Source organism: Mytilus californianus, unplaced genomic scaffold (genome assembly GCF_021869535.1).
Source record: "Mytilus californianus isolate M0D057914Y unplaced genomic scaffold, xbMytCali1.0.p SCAF_10, whole genome shotgun sequence".
Taxonomy (NCBI): Eukaryota; Metazoa; Mollusca; class Bivalvia; order Mytilida; family Mytilidae; genus Mytilus; species Mytilus californianus.
In genome coordinates this window covers 9,280,365-9,296,718 of record NW_026262582.1, presented here as the reverse complement: position 1 = coordinate 9,296,718, position 16,354 = coordinate 9,280,365, and the positions used below count along the sequence as shown (strand labels likewise).

Here is a 16,354-nt window from a genome sequence, read left to right as displayed (position 1 = left end):
CTTAACTATTGAAAGATATAACAGTTCATAGTTTGCCAATTTTTCATAGTACACCTATATGTTATTACAGAAAAAATATGCCTGTAATAACTAAAGGGTGTTATCACAGCTTCTGTATATCACTTCAAAGCATTTGCTCAGACATACATCATGCTTAATTACAATGTATTTTAATTTATTGTAAGAAATAATGACCAGAGCATGTAATGAGGTTCTGCGCAAGTTTCTCAGTAATTCCCAAGTGTCTTGTATAATAAGTTACATTCCTTTAATAACCTAGCCTTGTTATCACAGCTAAGTTTATCCCTTAATAGCCTCGTCTCATTGATTTACCATGGTTAATCAAAAATGAATTAATTTAATTAAAAAATTAGTTATCAAGGCTATGCATTTAGTTTCTGCCAAAGTCTCAAGAGTTCTCTAGAGCCCACTATAAATGAAATAATTTTACAAATAACAAACATATGTTATTACAGATTTAGAAAATTTAAGGAATAAAGAGTAGACAACTCATGAAAGTATCTGTAATAACACACACAAGTTATTTTCTGTAATAACCCTATAGAGTTATATCTTTGACTGGTCAATGAACTTTAACAGGATGAACTCAGATGGAGGTTGCAACAAGTCAAGGGTAATTTAAAATAGTATCTATTGTTGACACTCTACATGTTAGGATATTCTAAGTTCCATTTCTTCCAGTAATCCATCAAACTATGGAGAGACAAATATTTCATCTATATTTCTTTTAATTGAAAAGAACCTTAAAATTTCTAATTTCAATTCAAAACTTCAAAAAATATGGTGTGCCTTTTTACCCTTTAATATAAAAGGAGTGACAAAGGGGTGTTCATTTCCCAAATCTGCTTTTTTTATAATATTTCCCCACTTTCCCTTTTTTCTTTATTTTGATCAAATCCCACTTTTCTCCCCTATATATCACATCCCCCTCTTTTATCCCTTTTATCCCACATCTATACTTTTTTTTACCCCCTATACATGCTATATCCCTCTTAGTATCCACATCCCAAGAGTGTGTTACCCCCTCATATATATTTCAATAGACTTACCTAGTTTCTTCTTTGCCTCTCGAATGTCTCTCAGCCAAGCTTGTTTTGCGTGAATATCTTGTACTTGTAGCTTCAGTGATGGTGATGCACTTAATTCCGACAATTTGTCTTCCCACAATTCAATAGTACATGATGATCCATCTGTTTCTTCTTGTTTACCAACAGATAAGTCTTTTAGCTATTTAAAAATAGATATCTATGACATAATAAGTTAAGAAGGCGGAATCAAAAATATTTTACGAAATAGTTGAAGACATGCAGCAAGAATCCTAGATAAAGTAGCACACACAAATCCCAAGATATACCTGTTGGAAATCTGGCATACAAGCAAGAGAGATAAGGAATGCTGATATACAGTAAGATCATAATTATCTAAACATTTGGTTACAGTGTAATACTATTTATCTTAACTGAGATCAGATATAGTGAAATCATGATTGGGTTAAGGTATATCAACATTAAACACTTTTTAATTATAAAGGACAGATACCCTGTTTCCATTCTCAATTTTACCTTTATCCTGCATCTCAATAATCATTTTTTTTCTTTAAATACGTACACAAATGTAAAAATTAAAATAAAACTTTCATAAATGATTGAAATTTATGTAAATCCTAAGTAGATTTTGTTTTATCAGTAATACCACCTAAGATTTAATCTATATAAAATACACACTTGGTTTTTATAACCTAGCATTTCCAATAACTTATTAAAGTGACCTATATTTTGAATGTATATATATTTGTCTCTTTTTCACAAAATATTCAAGCGAAATCTTAAGTTATGCTCATTCATAAACTGATTGGCTGACAAATTTAAAAGATGCCTGAGAAACAAATTGGCTTGTAAATCATCTTAGTTGTGTGCCAAGGTAATTAAAACATAAACAAAAACAAATTTTAACTGATTGTAATTAATCTTTCATCCATTCTTTATGCTATATAAAATATCCTAAAAATATTTTAATGAAAACATTTTTAATCAACATATGAGGCCACAGGTCTGAGGAAGTATAGGCCTTAATGTCAACAAGAGTGCACATGCTGAAATGGTTCGCAAACTATACTGACCATTAATTTTATGTTGATAGTCCTAAATATAAAGTTTTACTACAAGTATCACATTAACATTTACGATCCAAGAAAATGAGGTCAAGGTCAGATAAACCAAGCTGGAAATACATGTACACCTTTAATACAATCATTCCATACACTGAATATAGATGACCTATTGCTTATAGTATAAAAGAAACAGACCAAACCATGGAAATTTTATATTGGCCAATGAACCATGAACATGAGGTAAAGGTCAGATGAACCCTGCCAGACAGACTTGTACACCTTAAAATCATGCCATGCATCAAATATAGTTGACCTATTGCTTATAGTATCTAAGAAACAAAGTTAAGCAGGAAAACTGAACATTGACCAATGAACCATGAAATTGAGGTGAAGGACAGATGATACCTTACAATCATTCCATACACCAAATATAGTTGACATATTGCTTATAAAGTTTAAGAAAACAGACCAAAACACAAACACATAACATTGAGCAATGAACCATGAAAATGAGGTCAAGGTCAAATAAAACCTGCCAGACTGACATGTACATCGTAAAATATTTCCATACACCAAATATAGTTGACCTATTGCATACAGTATTAGAAAAACAGACCACAACAAAAAAATAAATTGATATCTATCAGACAGATCAACCAGGGATAAAAAAGGGGGGGGGGGGATTTTGGTATACAAAAATAATAATGTATCCATAATACATACAGATCAATTCTGATGATACATCCATTTGGCTACGTGGGATGTACATTTATATAGTAATGTCTGGTTGAAATGTTAATATTGAATCAGAGACACAAAATTGGAAGACTGCCATACATGTAGAAGAACCCATTAATTTACTGAATGTGGGATCAATAGTTATTATATTGCAAGGCCTCATCATCAAGTGGCAGTCAAAGTTTCTGCACTTCAGCAAAGTTTCTACACTTCAGCAAAGTTTCTGCACTTCAGCCTAGTTGACCATTTTTTTAAAAACCTTCATAAAAGATTCATTGTATACATTTTTCATTTTTTAAATATGAATGAAATATTTGCCACTAGATATAAAACAAACATCCCACAACTAAATTGTAGAATTGCACCACTATATATATTTTTAACAGTTATAAACAAGTGAAAATGCGAGCTACTGCTCACTGATGATACCCCTGCCGCAACTGGATAATTTTAATAGTGTAAAAATAAAATTAAATAGAATTGACCTGGGTTTCAAAAAAATTAGCTCACAACTGTATCATAACCATGTGTCAATCTGTTGTATATACTGCTAGATATAGTGAAAAATTAGTTCACAACTGTATACTTAGAGTATATTGTAACCACATTTCACCACAAAAATGACATCTTATTTGGTCATGAATTTCCTTCTTTGTATTGCAAGGAATAAGATTTTTTATTTTGGTCCTGATAAAAAATTCCACTTATATTTTATTATAATGTCAGGGAAACTATTCTATAAATTGCTACAAATGGACAACCAGTTGTTTGTACCAAGTTTTATTTATTTAAGTCATTTTCACATATAATCTATGGGAGATAACTCAAATCTACAAATTTTAAAACAGGTTTAATGTTATCTTTTGCTGCAGTAAAATTGTATTAGGACAGAAAATTAAAAAAGTATTCAGGAAAATAATTTTCCAACTGTGAAGTTATAAAGAGAAACCAATATAAAATGCCATTAGAAGCAGGTAAATGTTTAAGAGATAAAACAGAAATTATCTATATTTTTTAATACACAAAATTCAGAAATTTTTGCGATTTTTTTAGTGTAAACAATATCTTATTTTGAAAATAATAACGTAAACATTACAATATTTTTGCGATTCTTTTATCAATGCAAAAATTGAGACAGGATATGTTTCAAAATTTTTTTAAAAAAAATCCCATTTTAAATTTCAATAGCCTTATTTGTATGCAGCAATTTCCTGAAATCGTAATAAATAATCTCAAATTTGTATCCATTGCTCAACAATGTTAACAATAAATGCAGGCAATAATCTTTGAATTAAAACGAATCATATATTAACTTATGTGAAGCTTTGACTACATTTCTTGGAGAGTTTTTAAATACCAATAAATGTTATGATACATTTGCAAAATTTTAAACAGTTTGCAAATGTGTCAGGGCATATGAAACAATTACCCGCTATAAAAAATGTTCAGATTCAGGTGAACCATAAGTTTAAATGTTCAACCAAGTACAAATTGTCTATAGGGCTGTATGCAGACTTTTGTATAACCACAAAATCAAATATCCATGAAAACACGATTTTTTCCTTAATCAACTAAAAACTGGTACCCACAACAATAATCCACAATATTCCTGTTTTACAGCAGATTCCATTGAGTGTGTAGCCAAAGGTAATATCTTTGGTTAGCTTGCTTGTTAGCTGAACCGTGAACTCATTATTAGGTCAGGTATACTACCCTCCTTTCGAAGTAGCATAGTCCAACAGACAGATCGATTGGTTTTCTGTCGGACTAGTCTATTCTTAAAGTAGGGTAGTTTACCTAACCTAACAATGACTTCACGGTTCAGCTAACAAGCAAGCTAACCAAAGATATTACCTTTGGCTACACACTCAATGGAATTTGCTGTAATCAGATTAAAAAAATTGATATCCCATAAGTCTGAAAAATAAACCCAACAGTGTTGGAATTAGATTTTTATGCTGACAAATTTTGGTCCCTTAATGGGATTTGAACTCACACCTTTGATACACTTCAGCACCATATATATATATATACATGTCACATGCTAACTATAATTGAATGACAATTGAATTTAAATTAACAATCTACCATAATGTCATAGACTAATTCAAAATCCTAATACATTCACAACATGCCTGCGACTGTCACAATCCATAGATAATATGCCAGTTCCGGGATACGGTAGTTAGTTGAATCTGTCATGTGACTTCCATCACCACGTGACCAAAATGTAGGCATCGTCACTTCCAACACATGTTGAGCTAACGGGTGAAAAAGTTTGATCTTATATTGCACAAAATATTTGGGAAATGAAAATCTAATAAGTTGGTCCCCCTCTGTTCAGTAGTATGGGAATTAAGATTACGTACTTACGGAACATAAATTATTTCTAGACTACCCTGCAGAATGACAATTCTGAAAGTGTTTGAAGCTTTAATAGTGCAGGGATACAGGCATGCCTTTTACCTACCTAGTAAATCATGGCATAAAGGCGTGCGAAATTGACGATCTTTTCTGGTGAAAGACATGATTCAAGAACTAACCTATAATCCAATAATAATGAATCCATGTAGTAATATATAAAATTTACTTCTATATTCTATTTTTAGTATCATCGGCTTCTTTGCTCTTTTGGTGGGTACATCAGACATAAATTTCAAACCAGACAACTGATGGGATGACATGATGGCCAAGGTGGGTTTCATATAGCTTCAAAGGTTATAAAGAAACAGTTCACAAGTAGCTGTAATAGCTTGAACTATCCTTTTAGGCAAGATGACCTTAATATGGTGTCACAGGCAAAATAATTGTCGGTACAACAAACCTTACAAGTTTAAGATGCTGATCCAGGATTTTAAAAAAGGGGATCCTAGGGCCCCTAAACTAGCCGGACACCCCAGCCCCACCCCTCAAAATCTGTCGCTAAGATCATGATAGCATTCCTTTCTTTAATAACAAACAAAATAACACAGCAATGCATCTGTATTTGAAAGATTTCACTTTCATCAGATCAGTATAAATAAAAATTCTTACCTCTATAATCTTTTCAAATTCTAGCTTTCCTTTTGGATCAGAGGTCATTGGCTTGGTAACCATAATCTTGTCTGGAAATAGTATGACATGTCTGTGACCTTCAGATTCAGATTCTTTGTCTTCCATGACATTGACCAAGTCTTCCTGTTTATCAAATTAAACAAAAGTATATATTTAATGCTAAAATAGTAAACCTAAAACTAAAACTGTGGATTTATTTATTTTCGTGGGTGCCAGTTTTTGTGGATTGAGGAAAATTTGAATTTTCATGGATATTTAATTGTGTGGTTATCCCCAAAGTCTGCATACAACCTTATAGAAAATGTGTAATTCGTTGAACATTTAAATTCATGGCTCACCTGTACCCACAAAATCCACAGAGATTGGTAGCCAATCAATAATAATGAATCCACAGTAGCAACTGAGAAATAGGATTTAGCAGGAAAACTTTATTTTGATCCTTTTACCATGAAAATTATGGTAAATGTCAGACCTCCCTTTTTGTATCCCATACTAAATGAAATACAACTTTTTAGTTACTTTATAAAAAAAAAAGGCTGCGAAATCAAGAATCCACAAAAATTATTCTAAACACACCTTTACTGACAATGAACACTAACGTCTATTGTTGAGGACCAAATATTAACCTCTATTTTAATGTTGTTGGGTCACAGTATCATGGGAGTACAGTAGAAACTCCTGTATAATCCGCAATTTTAATTCCTAAATTCAAACTACCTGACAGGGGTGGTGAAACAACAGTACTGTTAGTCAGAAAAAAAGAGGTTGTCTCCCTTTGATCAAATTAAAGAATTGCAGAGGTATGAAGTAGTGTAGGGAATTTGCATGAAAATTATAAGTGGTTAATCTGAATACTGTAAATTCAGAAATTATTGTGTGCATTTATTATTGCTATTTTTGAAGGATGGACAAAAAAGGGAGATTAATTATTGCGATTTTAGAAAATGCTGCATAGAAATTAGGCTATTGAAATTTAGAATGGGAGTTTTTTTTTCAAAACATATCCTGTCACAATTTTTTGCAATGATCAAAAAATCGCAATAATTTTTGAATTTAGTGTATTGAAATATATAGATAATTTTTGTTATATCTCTTTAACATTTATCTGCTTCTAATGCAGATGTATGTTTCAGATATCAGAATGTGAGTTCTTATTATTGCAATACTCAACAAGTCCTATTATTCCCATTAATAAAAGCCTAGCAAGAATTTCTGAATTTACAGTAATTAAAACAACACACATCATTGTGAACAGTATTGTAGTAGAACATACAGATTCAAAAATACAAAGTACTGTTTGCCAAAAATAGTGTGTATATGTACAAAATGGATATTCTATGGATGTTTAAAGGCATTTATTGCATTTAAAAAGAGGTGTCAAATTTTTCTGTAAATTAATAACCATTTAATCTTTTTTAAATTTTATCAATAATTGGAAATTTTCAAAAATCAATGGATTTTCAATTATAAATCATGATTGGAACATCACTATAATAAAGTCCATTCTTTTTCAACTTACATGTTTTAGGACAGGTCCTAGTTGTTTGACATCACCTTGGTAACCTTCAATTTTATCCAATAAGACGATGTCTTCCATAGTTCTGCAGATCTCCGTTAACATCTGGACAGCAGCCATCAACCCTGAACAATCTCCTCCAGACTGGGCAGTCAGTTTAATCAGTGTCTGTTGACAGAAAGTAAAAACAAATTTCATTATGAACATATTATCAAAGTACACAAGAATTTTGATTTTGAGAAAGAGTTCATATTGGGGAACTTTTTTTTCAGGTCTCTGCTTTGAAAATTATTTACTGCAGAATCCCCAATAACTTAAAGCATCTTTATAACTAGAACATATAACTTTGATAGACTTTGATGGTCCTTCATTTCATAAAGGGGGTACCCAACACTTTGACTAAAATAGATTTGGCTCGTTTAAATTTCATAAAATTTAGACAAAATATTTACTTTGACCTGTTGACAAAAATATCAAAATTTCAAGAAATTTGAACCGCACAATTTACAATTTGGATATATAGCTGTTATACAAACACTAATTTTGATCATTAAGAAGCTTGATTTCTCTTTACTAATAGTATTTGATTAAAATGTTCAGCTGATTTTTAAACAGTTATCTCCCTTAGGTGTTCTGTAACCCTTTAAACAGTATGATTTTTATCTTTTGTTCTTTTAATACTTAAAATAATAATAGGAAAAAAACTTCTTCTAAGATCCTTTTGTCACTTATGGTTCAATGATTGTTGGTTTATAATGCCACTTTCAGCATAATTGGCTATATTGTTGCGGCCAGTTTTTATTTGTGGAGAAAGCCAGAGTCCCCGAGAGATCCCAAAACTTCGGCAGAAAAATTTGCTAATTGACAACCTGTAAACAACAATCAATCAATCACTTATTTTTGTCTAGTATCTCATGTATAAATTGAACAATTTTGTATAAATTATACTACCTACCTTTAGAAGTTCTATATATTCATGAATTCTTTCCAATGGTCTGTTCATCAAATCTTCAAATGCATTCGCTGGATCACCCAAGATCAAACTAAATGCCTACAATATATTAAATCTTTAACAATAAATATATATACACACTTGCTTCCCCTTTCCTGGCAGAAATAGTAGGGAATTAAGGTAGATAGGTTAAATAATTTTATATTTTTAAATGATTTACACAGACTATAAAGGGAAATGTTCTCGACCTTAAATGGGGATTTACCAAAAGTGTTCTGGAATTTAATAGTGCTTATAACCAAAAATGTCCATAAAATGTATTAGGGAAGACATGAAAAATTAGGGTAGGTAGGGAGACAGGAAACACAACTATACTGTTTTTTTGGCCTTGACAACAGTGAACACAAATTAATATTATTGACACTTTACTTTATCTTAAGAAAGATTTGTATTCTATATCTCAGTTTATTTTTTTGTGGTAAAGGTATGTATAAGAAGGTATCTCAAGACTTATGAGGCACGGTCAACTCATCAAATATGAAAATTCATATATTAAGATATTTCAAATTTTGTTCAACTTGTGAAAATAAAAGCTTCCAGGAAGAGGAGCACATCATGTCACATTTTACATGCCAAAATGTGATGTATTAAATTCTAAACAAAAGACTATTTTGGGAACAATTAGACTAAGTTAACATAAAGGATAAGCATATTCCTCAAAATAATATTTTAATTACAAACTACACTCCTACTGTAAATATCTTTTTAAGAGAGGGGTTGTACTCAACATGATTTTCTGTAGGTGGGTATTAAAAGATTTGATAATTTCATTATTTTAATGTCAGTTCTTTCTTGTATTATTACCCTTGATATGGAAATATTTTTTGAATTTTTTTTTTACAGATATGAATTTTAAAAATTTATTTGCAAACAGAAAAAAATTTTGCCACAAACCCTACGTACTTTCTTGTTTGAATATAGCCATATATAAAATACAGACACAATTATCATTCAAATCGAGATTATTTTTCTTTTAAATCACATATCCTTTTTATTGACTAATAGTTAACTAACTTAGTCTTTATAAGTTATGATTTCAGAAAAATCAATTTGATAAAAAAAATTTCAAACACTATCATACCTCCATCAATGCTGCTAATTGATCTGGGTCAGTATCCTTCATTGCTTTGTCATGGTCGGAAACAAATGGAACATACTCACAGAAACTTCCACGCTGAAAAAAATTCTTTATCTTCAAATGCATTTTTTGTGAGGGTTCTTCCAGATTATACGGTGGATTTAAAAGAAATAAGTATTCTCGGGGTGGTTGTATTATCCTATAGACAGGGGTTCAAATCAACATTTGGTACTGGAAGGTCCAGGACCTTTAACGCTCCAAACTGAAAGGTCCACAACCTAAATCCTAGGTCCTACTTTTACATGAAATATTTTATAACTCAGTAACTAAGATAAAAAATTAATGTGCTTTTGATGTTAGGTTATACTGATCTTGTTTCATCATATTTAAAGAACTGCATGTAATGTTTTGTTAAGTTTACAAATATATTGCCAGGCAACCATATACATAAAGCACTACACTGTCAGTGTCACTGTGGTATAGCATGTCCATGATAATAAATGTATTTGTCTTGTATATTATTAATTCCAATAATCCTTTTTTTTTTTTGTATTGGGGAGGGTGTCACTGTGGGTGGTTGTGTTGTCTCAATCATTCACAATTATACCATAATCTCAGGGCTCACACTCTTCAGAATCATAGTGAGAAGTAACTTCTCTTTTTGAAACTGATAGGGAGTAGTGGTGAGATTTGAAAAGAGGGACGAAAGATACCAGAGGGATAGTCAAACTCATAGATCGAAAACAAACTGACAACGCCATGGCCAAAAAAAAAAAAAGACAAACAGACAAATAATAGTATACAGGACAGATGACACAACATAGAAAACTAAAGACTTAGTAACACGTACCCCACCAAAAACTGGGGGTGATCTCAGGTGCTCCGGAAGGGTAAGCAGATCCTGCTCCACATGTGGCACCCGTCGTGTTACTTATGTTATTACAAATCCGGTAAATAGTCTAATTCGGTTGGTCACATTCGTGAAAAGGGAATGGTACTGTAGTTACGACATAAGGAACATATCCGATATCATTTGTGAAACGGTTATTCCATAACGGTCAACCAACTCGTGATGCCGTCCGTAAAATTTACGAAGAGATGATTTCAACTTCACCATTTGGAACTCTTGCTTTAATAGCTTTTTTGTTAGCAGCAATCCTCTATCAAGGAAATCATGATAGGAAATACAAGCCCGGGAATATCGTATCAATTGGGAGATACATACTCCGTATGCAGGCGCTGCTGGAATGTTGCTACATAGAAAGAGGAGTGTTCAAAGTTGCTCGCGACGCTACAATGTTTGGTTTAAACTATAACATAAAGGGCTATATATGTATCTTTCTTTATATTGTTGTTAAATTTATACCCGAGTATACAATTAAAGTAACAGTTCCAATTCAAAGCTGTTTAAGTTTATCATATCTAGTTGCACAATGATTATATTAGTTGTCTTGTTAGAAACTACCAACTAAATATCTAGCACTGATAAAAAAAGAACTTTTTTTATACCAAAAAGGAAAAAAAGTTATTATATCAATTAAAATTCAATTGAAAAACTACTCTGTTATCATGTTTATGAAATTCAGTGTTTCTCATTAAAAAAATATATAAATTTAACAAAATTAAGCTAGGACATAATATAATGATATTAGTATAATAATAGTCCCAGAGTTGAGCAACTTTAATTAATAAATTGAAACAATGCATATACATGAAAATATATACATTATTCAAGTAGATCAAGTATTAAATGCGCGTGGAAAGCGTAATTTTTGCTTTTGGGATCAATATTCTTCTGAATGGGTGGACAGGGGGTACCCTTCTCCCACTTCCCGCCCCCTATCTCCCACCTCCCACTTTTAGAATCTTTTTTTCTCCCCCACCTTTTTGTTGTCTCCCACCTCCCTCAAAAGCTGTCCACCTTTCTCTTCTGCCAGCTGCGCCATTCATGCGTCCGTAGTAATTGTCGTAAGAATCAGGATTTCGTTCATATCTGGCCCGTTTCCGATGAATCCTGTACAAATATTTCAATGGCCGACGAGAAAAATTACAAAAAATAAACGATGTTTGAGAAGCTATTTGGGAGGGAAAATGACGTTTTTAATGCAATACATGGATCACAAATTTACTTAAGGCATCTTTCATTACGTTCTAATAAATTAACAAACTTAATTTGCCGACAGTTGAAATGATTTGAAGTAAGCTCTAGAGGGATATACAATAATAATATGGCTTTGAAATGACGATACTGATAGTTAAAAAAGGTCAGCAAAGTTCATTTTTATTTTCTTTCAAATCGAAGGTCCGTCGGGCGTAGCTAGTCACCAAAATGAAAGTCCGATTGCAATAGTGGAAGGTCACGGACCTCAGACCACCGCTAATTTGAACCCCTGATAGAAATTTATCAGAATTATTAAGAATTTTTGAAATCTAAATAAAAGGTTGCTTGGTATTATCAAAATTTGCCTGCTGACCCTATGTTAATTATATTACATGACATCCATTAGACTTAACGTGGCAGCCAAGTGAATTAACTCAATTTTGTGTCAATTGAAAACTATTTTTAGGGTTTTACTAACTCTTCCAGTTCTACATCAAATAGACATCCAGAGAAGATGAAAATGATAGCAGCAAATTAAATGCATACTCAGGAAGAGAACATGTTAATGCAATATGAATATGAACCCTACTTTATACTAGATCAATATACTTGGCAGGATTTTTAGGGTGTTTGTTCACAAGGCAACAGTCCGCAGGAAGACATGTCACCCTACACGGACACATTATTCTGAATCCTAGCTGACCATTATTTGCTCTTACTCCTTAATACCACATGGTTAGTAAAGAAGCAGCATCTACCAATGTTCAAGAGACTTAATTCATACTTAAGTATCTGACATATCATGCACACATATAACGTACTTGTAATGAGTAAACAGACAGAGATAGAGCATAGTTTTCACCTGAGTTATTGTTTAGTTAAAAAAACATTCTGGTAAAGAGGAGATAACTCAATTTAAATCATATTCTAGGCCTAGTACAAATGCATTATACATCCAATACTTCAAACATAATTTATCTTTCAGTTATCTCCCTTATCCCAATATCCCGTATGAGACATTCATCTGAAATACTCACCTTTTCAGTAAATAGGTCACCAACACTTTCAGCATCATCTTGTGTTTTTAGAAGGCTCGGCAGCAATGTTCTGAATAAATAAATGTGGATTTAAAAAAAAATATTTTCATTTGACTCTGATCTATCCTTTTATAGCAAATAAGATATGAAAATAACTAACATAAAAAAGAAGATGTGGTGTAATTGCCAATGAGACAACTCTTCACAAGAGACCAAATGACACAGAAATTAACAACTGTAGGTCACCGTACGGCCTTCAACAATGAGCAAAGCCCATACCGCACAGTCAGCTATAAAAGGCCCGAAATGACAATGTAAAACAATTCAAACAAGAAAACTAACAGCCTAATTTATGTATAAAAAATGAACGAAAAACAAATACGTATACATAAACGACAACCACTGAATTACAGGCTCCTGACTTGGGACAAGCACATACATACAGAAGGTTAAACATGTTAGCATATTCATTTGAATACACTACACAACAAAGAGTAAGCAGATGATGCATACATAGCATGAGATGCTTTATATGTGGACCAACGGACACAATCTCATTCCATTGGAGTTCATGCTATCTAATCATTTTTCTCTTAGATCGTATATTTCAAATAGATTGACAGGTTTAGAACATCAGTAAACATCTGTCTTTTCTTCTTTATATACAATATATGTACATTGTTGGAAAATATAAAATTTATTTGTACGAGCTTTAGTAACAGGACGAATAGAGAGGCTCGCTTAGCTGTTCTCCTGCTTTGTAGCAAGTACAATTAGATTTTTTATTTCTGACATATATGTACATATATTGTTTTTGTCCTGCAATTTACACCCAGATTTCAAAGAAATCAACATAGTTTAAATGCGGACCGCGAAGAGAACCCCAAAATGAACTGTCAACCAAAAAGAAATATTCACATTACAGCTTGCTCAACATGGAAGCGGGGTAACAGTGAGACTTTATTTGTACAATTACAAGTAAAGCAAAATTTTATTTGAGTACCTGTTATTTGTACAAAAGTTGACTGATTGCTTGAAAAATAATTCAGGATAAATAGCCTTTTACAATTCTGAGCATCTCTGAAACAATAACATCTGAAAATTTCTAAGATGTTAATTAAATATCAAGGGCGGATCCAGGATTTTAAGTTAGGGGGGCACAAAGTTAAAATTTTTGAGGTAAAATTATCGAAATATTCTTTATTAAGCTGAGGACAACCCATGCTTTGCAAAGTTTTGTGGGCGCTCGCCCGCCACACCCCTGCCTGAATCCGCCCCTGAATATTTTTAACTTACTCCTTATGAAACTGGTAAAGCTTTGACAGCTGATCAACTATTTTGTCTTTTTGTTCTGTTGATTCCATGGCAATTTCTCTTTCATTCACAGGTTTTTTGTTTGAGATTTTCCCTTCCTTTATATTTTTCCTGTCTGAAAATTTCCCTTTCGCTAGAGACTGACTGTATGTGTCTATAAGATCCTTCAGATCACAAATATAGTCTGTTTCTGATTCCAATAAATCAGTCAAAATTTTTCTGGAAGTAACAATGGTAGTAATAAAACCTTTACATATCTGTTGGCATCAAATCTTAATTTTACTGTCTGGTAAATAGCAAAATGGTTGTTTCTGTTCAAAATAATAACATACCTTTTTATTGATACACTGAAGCATTTTTATTTAAATAATTGTTGTACTTATCTAGATTATTCTATGTTTTTGATAAGGGAGAGGCTAGCATTTGTGCTACCAAACACTTTTTTTTTTAATTACAAAAAGGCACCAAAACCTATATATTTTTTAATAAATTATCTGTTTACAAAACAAAGATAAAATTCATCTCTAGTTATGAATATCACGCACAGATCCTAAAACATATTAAAATATATCTAAATTAAAATCTACCAAAAAGAGACCAGTGTTGAAAACTTTAAACCTGATACAGAACAGATGAGAAAACATAATGTCCCCACTCACACATTTTCTTACAATTATAGGCATGACAAAGAAAATAATGTATATTTTTATTTCTAATAGAAGGACTGAGAAAAAGATCTTTATTTAAAAAGGCTTAAAACAAAATAATGCCTTTGTATTATCATGACAACATAATGCCTACTATTTATAAGACTTCGGAGCAGGGGATGGCATTAATCTGTTGAATTTCTTATAAGATTAATTTTGCTTTTTCCAATTTAAAGAATTTGTTTCTCAATCACCTTCTCCTTTTTCTATATTTTGCTTACTTTGTTTTAGTTTGTATTTCTTCCTTAGACACAGAATTTTTCCCTTGACCTTGATTCCATCCAGGTATGTTCCCAACATTGTCAACATCTGTGACAACCAACAAGTAGGGAGGAGCATAACATACCTAAAAATGATTCAACATGACACTAGTTTAAGTAAAATCAATAAATCCTAATTACCATTTCATAGTTTTTTTTAAATATTTTAAGTCCACACTTGAAATTTTAGTACTGATGAAGAATGTCACACCCCATCACCACCACCCCACAAAAAAAAACAGTTGCAGTAATAGCAAATAGCAAAACAGGCCTAGAACTTTTAAAAGAGTTGATAGCTTCTCAAATTTAAATACAAGATTTTTCATACTTATTTGTCATAACTCTGAGGTTCAAAATTAAACAATGTTATTTAAAATAGGCAAAAATCATTGACAAAAAAAAAAACAAAAAAACAAGCATTATAGATACAATTTTGGTAGAGGTAATTTAGATTTATTGCTGTAATAGAAATACAGTTGATAGTTCACAAAATAGTGTAAAATTTGTTCGATCTGCAAGTTATCTCCCCCTTAAATGAACAAACTTGGGCAACAGTTATCTCCCCTGGCAACAAATTAAAACCCAGATAAAATAATTATACAAAGAAACGGATTCCAAGATCAAACATTCCTACTTTTTTAACCCCGTATATCACACATCCCAAAATTATGTCACCCCCTTCTCTTTAAACATATACCTTTGTTTGTTCTTGCATGGATTTGACCAACCAATGAGATTCTTTAGATCTGTCCAACACCTCAATTATCTCCCCTTTCTGCAGGTCAATATCATTAAATTCATCATGGTAGTCAGATATGACTTCATATCTTCTCGAAAAACATTCCTGTATAAATAGAGTCTTTATCATAATTGTATAGTAATATTAGTGAATTAAAAGTATTTCTCAATATTGCTTGAAAATGGTGAGCTCTAAAATAACTAATCGAAGAAGTCTAATATAGAAAAATATTCAATGAGTGACTGAACGACACATTCATTCAATGACACTCTTAGCACTAACAATGGTTATCGCTCATGAGTTGAATAATTTTGGATATTTGAATTCTTCAATTTGTTAATCTTTTTATTACAGTGACCATAGGTTTTTTTAATGGAAATATCAAATATAATACAAGAAACTATATCTTTTTCTACTCATTCTCAATTTATTATTTTTGTAAAGTCATCAACACTTTCTTAACAATTCAAATTGTTGAATGATGTCAGAAATGTGAAATTATCGGATTTATTTCACATGTAAAATTATCAGTTTTTATCTAACTCGCAAATCACTGTATTTCGTTGCAACCAATGTAATAATCTGTTATAATAGGTGTGTGTGTGTGTGTGGTGTGTGTGTGTGTTGGGGGGATTACTCACATATAATACCAGTGCTCTATGTATTC

General features: G+C 31.8%; 1 protein-coding gene across 2 annotated transcripts in view; it reads right to left on the bottom strand.

Moving 5' to 3' along the window:
• Positions 1–16,354, bottom strand: part of LOC127717568 (titin-like) — a 143,200-nt gene that overhangs the window by 125,706 nt on the left and 1,140 nt on the right. Inside the window, exons 2-10 of one of the 2 annotated variants that reach the window (XM_052223255.1) lie at positions 15,646–15,792; positions 14,910–15,034; positions 13,964–14,200; positions 12,668–12,737; positions 9,533–9,625; positions 8,395–8,490; positions 7,443–7,607; positions 5,903–6,046; positions 1,071–1,248 (exon numbers count right to left, since the gene is read on the bottom strand). In XM_052223255.1, the coding sequence (XP_052079215.1) occupies positions 1,071–1,248; positions 5,903–6,046; positions 7,443–7,607; positions 8,395–8,490; positions 9,533–9,625; positions 12,668–12,737; positions 13,964–14,200; positions 14,910–15,034; positions 15,646–15,792 (1,255 nt within the window). Of the gene's footprint in view, positions 1–1,070; positions 1,249–1,375; positions 1,421–5,902; positions 6,047–7,442; positions 7,608–8,394; positions 8,491–9,532; positions 9,626–12,667; positions 12,738–13,963; positions 14,201–14,909; positions 15,035–15,645; positions 15,793–16,354 lie in introns of those variants that run through there. The other variant, XM_052223256.1, reaches the window with a different exon arrangement.